The 7,108-nt window shown below is 40.3% G+C and overlaps 1 protein-coding gene across 1 annotated transcript in view; it reads left to right on the top strand.

Moving 5' to 3' along the window:
- The window catches only part of Hmgxb3 (HMG box domain containing 3), a 54,784-nt gene that overhangs the window by 32,300 nt on the left and 15,376 nt on the right, over nt 1-7,108 (top strand). Inside the window, exons 9-10 of the mRNA XM_013025486.1 lie at nt 2,347-2,445; nt 3,798-3,947. Of these exons, the coding sequence (XP_012880940.1) occupies nt 2,347-2,445; nt 3,798-3,947 (249 nt within the window). The remainder of the gene's footprint in view (nt 1-2,346; nt 2,446-3,797; nt 3,948-7,108) is intronic.

The following is a 7,108-nucleotide window of genomic DNA, read 5'->3' as shown; positions in this document are numbered from 1 at the left end:
TGCTTATGTGGTGCTGAGGAATCGAACCCAGGGCCTCATGCATGCAAGGCAAGCAGTCTACCACTGAGCCACCTCCCCAGCCCAGAACAGGGATATTCTTTCGCTGATGTGTTCATTCACAATTCATATTCAGATTTTTTTTTTTAGTTTTTTGTACTCTCAAAGTTAAACTTCTGAATAGTGTTTAAAGCTAGAACCTTCACCTATATGGTTGGTTGTTATGTTGTTGTCTAAACATTGTTGCAACCTCCATTCCTCAAATGTTGGTGCCTGTCCAATAGACAGTGAACAATACTATTGCTACTTGCAACTGTAGGACTCAGGCCAATCTTAGAGATTGTCAAATATGAGTAAAAAAATGTGCCTTGGGATAGTGAAATAAAGGTATAGGTAGCACCTAAAGGTACAAAAAAAAACTTGGATGAATTGTTTGTGCTTTTCTTTATAAACCAAACACATGGCTTTTATCCATGTACTAGTTTGTTGCTTTTATCTTTTATTCAGTTTATTAATACTAGATATTAAGAATTCGATTTTTCAAAGCATGCTTTAAGTTTTATTGTTGAGAAAATGTAATATTTTTTTATCTCAGGTTGGCTTGAAACTCAGAATAGTTTTTTCTTTTTTGCTAGTCCTCAGGGTATAGGCACTGTTCTTGAGCTGCATTTGCTAGCACTCTACCTTTGAGTCACAGCACCACTTCAGGCTTTTTCTGTGTATGTGGTACTGAGGAATCGAACCCAGGGCTTCATGCATGCTAGGCAAGCACTCTACCACTAAGCCATATTCCCAGCCTTCAGAATTCTTCTAACAAACTGTCCTTGGTGCTGGTTTTAAAGGTGTGTGCTACCATGCCCAGCTTTTTTAAAATTTCTATATGGCCAGAATAATTATCAAAATTCCTTAAGCCAGATATTATAGCCTAGTAGTACATATTAAAAATGTGATGAGCCAGGTTCTGAAGGCTCAGACCTATCATTCTAGCTATTTGGGAGGCTTAGAACCAGAGGTTCAAAGCCTGGCCAGTCAGTAAAGGCCATGAGACTCCCATCTCCAGATAACCAGCAGAATTCCAGATTAGAGGCCCAAGTAATAGAGTGCCAGCCAAGCAGATGTGTAGTCCTGAGTTTAAACCATGTACTAGGAAAGAAAAGAATGGGGGTCAGAATGAAGTTTTGTTCTTACGTGGAGTTATCTTTTAAGTTTCCTGTTTGCAAATGTTTAACCCTTAAACTAATTTTATGACTCCCCCTCAGTGGATTTTGGCCTGTTTAGAAACCGTAGTGAACAGGGCTGGGAAGGTGGCTCAGTGGTAGAGCACTTGCCTTGCATGCATGAGGCCCTGGGTTTGATTCCTCAGCACCACATAAGCAAAAAGAAAAAAGCGGGAGTGGCGCTGTGGCTCAAGTGGTAGAGCACTAGCCTTGAGCTGAAGAGCTAAGGGACAGTGCCCAGGCCCAGAGTTCAGGCCCCATGACCGGATCCAAAAAATAAAACAAAACAGTAGTGAACAGTTTCTAAATTGGAGAGAACTGGTCTGCCATATCCCTGGCTAGGTGCTCTTCATCAGGTAACTTGTGTTTAGCAGTTCTAAATTTTTTTGTGACAGGAATATCACCTGGCTTTACATTAAACAGCTGCTTTGTTTGCTACTCACAGGTGTCAGCAGCTCTGAGTGTATATATGATCTTGTGAAATAGAAGGAAAATGTCTACTGAATTTGAGACTCTTGACAGTCTCTTCATGTGTATATACTCTGTTACTTGGATAACCCAAAGCCTTCTTATAAGTAGTTTCCTTTTATCAGCAGCATTTGGGGATTGATTTTGCTAATCTTAAGTCAGTTAACAGGTACATGAAATCTGAGAATCAACTTATATTTACTGTTACAGAATAATTTTAATTTAGAATGTTTTCTTTCCCTTTTAGTTTTATAAGCAAAATTAAATATAAATTTTATCAACAGTGGTAAAAGGGGAAAGAACTATAATCTTCGACTCATCTATGACATTTTAGTAGTCTTTCAAACTTCCTATTGTGCTAGCACTATCCAGCTGTACATATTTGTACATAGCTATTATCTGTCTTTATCACCTACAGTAATTGTAAATTTGATTCATGATGTTTCTGATTGTGGTATATGGAAACTACACTGAAGTTTGGCAACCTCTGGACTTGAATCTCAGTCTTTGGTGTGGTGGTAACTGCCAGCTTGCAGTCTGTTAGGGGTGTAGCTTGACCAGTTCCCTCAATAAACTATTTCCTCCAGTGCTTTTCAAGTCATGGGACCTTTAGAATTTGTCTGAAGTTCAAAAGTAGCACTAAATAACTTGTTCTGATCCACAGCTACCAAGTGACTCAAACAACAGGACGCCTCAGGTGAAAGTTGTAGAGGTCAAGCCTGATATATTCCCTCCATATAAGTACAGCTGCACGGTCACACTGGTAAGTGTGTAGCTGTGGTGGTAGCTGACAAAGAAAATTTGAACCTGTGGTGGGGGAGAGGGCAGTGCTAGTAAGGCAAGGGTCAGATAGAAGTGTTGAAGATATATCATCTATAAATGATAGCTGCTAAGCGAGTCTGTTATGTGAAAAGCAGATTTTGAGGAGGAGTTTCCAGATGGCTGTAAAGCAGAGACTAACTAAAATGGATATTTTTATTGCAGTAGTCAGAGATAAGAATCTTGTCTGACACTGGTATTTGGAACTTTTAAAAATTAGAAAGTACAGGGTACAGATAAGTTTAAGTGATACTGCACTTATTTTCCTCCCTAAAATATAAGCATATTCGAAAGAATTCTCTTGAAGTGGTTAAAAAGTATTTTTTTTTTGGGGGGTGGTCTGGTCGTGGGGCCTCCTGAACTCTGGGCCTGGGCACTGTCCCTCAGCTCTTCTGCTCAAGGCTAGCGCTCTACCACTTGAGCCACAGCGCCACTTCCGGCTTTTGGTTAAAAAGTATTCTAAGGAAGTAACTCATTTTGTTTAGCTCGGCATTTCCCACAAGTTTTTCCTCTCCCTTTCCTTTCTTTTTTTTTTTTTTTTTTTCCTGATTCTAGAGCTTGAACTCCAGATTTGAGCACTGTCCCTGAGCTTTTCTGCTCTACCATTTAAGCCACAGCTTTTGGCTTTTGGGTTGTTTGTTGAAGATAAGACCCTCATGGACTTTCCTGCCCAGCTTCCCCTTTCATTTTTAACATGACCCATACCAGCATTCCATAAATTAACTGTGACTCCTGGGTCATCCTTTTGCAAGGTAATCAGCATGGAGCAGCAGAATAAATATTAGTCCAAAAATAGTTTCAGCTCTGTTGCTAGCATGCCTTATGACCCTGGATAAGACACTATCTTTCTCTGATCTGGTTTCACCATCTACAAAATTCTGTATTGGTTTAGGTACTTTTGAGGTTTCTGTCACTTAACATTCTTTAGTTCTGTTGAACCTTAGGTAATGGCCAGATGGCAGATTCTCTGGCTGATTCAAGTTGGATGGACAGATTTGGAAAGAACAGCTAGATTTTTAAACCTTACTTGATAATGGCAGACAGGTTTAGAAAGAATCTTTAATTCAAAAAATGTTTATTAGCTAAGTGTGATGATACATAGCTGTACTCAGCTATACAAAAGACTGTCAGTCATCTTGAACCCAGGAGTTCAAGGCCAGCATGAGGCTTGGACTTTTTTTCTTCAGAAAAAAGGAGGGTGGTTCTTCAGCACCTGTTTGTGTGCCTTGTTATGGGAGTCTAGAAATTCAGGAAGTAGTAGTCAGGAATTGTTGAGCAATGATGTTACTTTTTTAGGATTTGGGCCTGGCTACATCAAGAGGCCGAGGAAAGTGCAAGAATCCCTCTTGTAGCTATGTCTACACCAACCGGCACAAACCTCGGATTTGTCCCAGCTGTGGTTTTAACCTTGCCAAAGACAGGACTGAGAAAAGCACCAAGGCTCTTGTGAGTTCCTTCTCCTAAAATATTCCCCAGCCTTGTTTGTGAACCTGTTTTAGAAAAAATTTTAAAAAAGGATGTTTTAAATATATGACTGGTAGTTAGAACATCAAGACTAGAACTGAATTCTAGTTTCTAAACCTCCCTAGAGCTTGTCCTTACTGCCAGGGTGAGGGATTGATGGGTGTCTTAGCCCATTTTCTGTTGCTATAACAGGATATCTGAGGCTGGATACTTTATACAGTATGGAGGTTTATTATGTAGTTCACAGTTCTGCAGATTTAAATATCATGTACTGTTTTCTGCTCTGTATACGGTGACTCCTTCTTACTGTGTTATAACTTGGAGTAAGATATCACATGACAAGACAGAGCATGGAGCCAGAGAGCTTCTAAAACAAAGGAACTCCTGTTACAGTTCTTTAATAATCAATTCATGAAGACAGAACTTTTGAGACCCATCAACTCCCCAAAGTCCACCCTCTCTAATTGCTTTAACATGTGACTTTGGGGATTTACTTTCAACACATAAAATTTGTGGGGCACTTTCAAAGCCTAGTAGACATGTACTTTTATCTGTGAGAACCAAAAGTTCATTTATTGAAGAGATTGGCAGCCCAAGCCATAAAAAGAATGAATAAAAGATTATATACTCTTATCTCAGAGGCCTGACACAAGACCTATAAGTTGGTTTATTCCTTCCATAAAAAGAATGCCACCTCCAAGATTTTATAGATCAGATCCTTCCTTCTCACCAGCTTCCTTGCCAAGCTCTTTGCTAATGACAAAACTTCTAGCACTCTTTTTCTCTTCTTTCTTTTTTTGTTTGGTCATGGGGCTTGAACTCTGGGCCCGGGCACTGCCCCTCAGCTCTTCAGCTCAAGGTGAGTGCTCTACCACTTGAGCCACAGTGCTACTTCTGGTTTTCTGGTGGTTTATTGGAGAAAAGAGTCTCATAGACTTTCTTGCTTGGGCTAGCTTTGAATTGTGATCCTCAGATCTCAGCCTCCTGCATAACTGGGATTACAGGAGTGAGCTACCTGCACCCGGCTACACTTCTAGCACTCTTGGCAAATCTACTCTTTGAAGATGGACTGAGCTACTTGGATAGTAATACATACTTTATTTGACCCCTTGAGACTCTTTTTTTTTTTAACCAAGAAAAACAGACATTTTCAGATTCCTTAGTTTCATTTCCCATATGTGATTGAGGAAGGGTTTATTTGTGGCCCTGGAGATCAAAACCAGGATTTGATACATGCTAGCCTAACACTTTCACTGAGCTACATACCCAGTCCCATTCGTAAGTTTGTCAAAGAGTAAAAGTGACAGCATTTGAAGCGAATGGAATGACTATAGTGAGGATAAAAAGACAGCTGCCACTAATTTGTCTCTGGGGAGGTGTCTCATAAAGCAGGCCTGGCCACTCTGGACCTTTAAAGAGAATAGAAAGGAGTGGCATAGAAAGTGAAGAGTGTTCTCTTTGGCTAGGAAGATATGTAAAGGAATTGGGCTGAGCGAGTAAGGAATAGATGTCCTGGAAAGCATGTTTAGAAACACATTGTAGGAGGGCTGGATTGGGCATTTGTTCTTTAGGATCCCACTAAATGTCCAGGACCTACGAAATACCTAAAGGAAGGTTATTTCAGGAAGGAGACTTACAAGTATTAAGGAGTAGATAAAACTAGAGATCTGGAGATGTGTTTCAAACCTCAGATTTTCATACGGATAGGGGGCTTTCTGGTGATGACTTCCTGGTCCCCAATCTGTTGATGTGCTTAAGTGGGCATTTTCTAGTCATCACTCTTGTGAGAAAGGGAAATGGAACTAAAATGTAGGGGTAAACTTGGCTAAGAGAGTTAGAATTGTCCCTCCTATTCATAAAACAAAGCAGACAAGCTGAATTAGATCTGGGCATTTTACTCTGGGAACCAGAAGCCCTAGAATTGAGCTTCAGGGAGTCTGCAAACCCCTGACCTTCATTATATTCTCTTGCTCACTGCTGCCTTATGCCCAAAGTGAGCTTTCTTACTGGATGCTCCATGCATTCTTTGTGCTTTTCTTCCCAAAGCAGTGATCATGTTATACTGACTGCGTCTCTTAACTCCCTAGGAAACCATAATCTCTTCTAGGCAGGAATATCTCTTTCCCTCATACCTTCTAACTCTGGAGTTCACTTATACTGAGTGGATCTGTAATGAAAGGATGGAATTGAGTTCTGTGTAGGTAGGTGCTCTGAGCATTCCATTCCCTTTCTGGTTCACCCTGACTTGGTGTGGTTTGTAGTATAGAATGGATGTTGCTTTCTAGATGTAGGATGAATGAAGTGATTTTACTTTTTAGGTCAAGAAAGAATTGTTTAAGGACCTCTTGCCAGTTGATTTTAAGTCCTACTATATATCTCTCTTTTATTAACCAATAGCTAGCTACCCATTGTCAGTATCACACCTTCTCATTTGCCCTTATCATCAGACCTCCCCCTCCCCAACCTCATAAAGTTTGGAGAAATAATTGTTGTTCTACAAACAATAAAACTGGTCAGAAAATGAGGACCTTTGTGTGTAATACTTTTTGAGTCCCCCCAGTAGCAATACATTCCTTGTGCAATTTTTCTTTAGTTGTTATAATTAAGTTGACAAATGTCTCTCTACCCTTCATCCCTGATAAAGGAGCCAAATGATAGTATTGCCACGTGATCTTCCAGCTTAGGGCTCAGAGAGGTCATACCTGGGAGCACATAACCTCCAAGAAGTAGATTCTATGTTTAGTTGCCTCTTGTGAAGCCAATAATTCTTTAATTCTTTCAGCTAGCATATATTGAATGTCTGCTATGGGCCAGGCCTTCAGAGATGAATAGGACATGACCTCTTCCCATGGGGAGCTTACAGTCTAGTGGAAGAGACAAGTAACCAGTTACTACACACAGATAAGAATTACAATAAAGAAATCATTATAGAGAGGCAATTAGCCTCTACCAAGCAATGTGTGACATATTGGTAAATATGAGTCAACATCTTTTTGAGTCCCAGCCTTATGCTAGTTCAGGAAATAAAAAAGTAATCAAGAGCCAGGCGCTGGTGGCTCATGCCTGTAATCCTAGCTACTCAGGAGGCTGAGATCTGAGGATCACGGTTCAAAGCCAGCCCGGGCAGGAGAGACCGTGAGACT

The sequence above is a fragment of the Dipodomys ordii genome, unplaced genomic scaffold (assembly GCF_000151885.1).
Source record: "Dipodomys ordii isolate 6190 unplaced genomic scaffold, Dord_2.0 Scaffold85, whole genome shotgun sequence".
NCBI lineage: Eukaryota > Metazoa > Chordata > Mammalia > Rodentia > Heteromyidae > Dipodomys > Dipodomys ordii.
The sequence above is the reverse complement of the archived record's forward strand: the minus strand, read 5'-3'. Positions and strand labels throughout refer to the sequence as shown.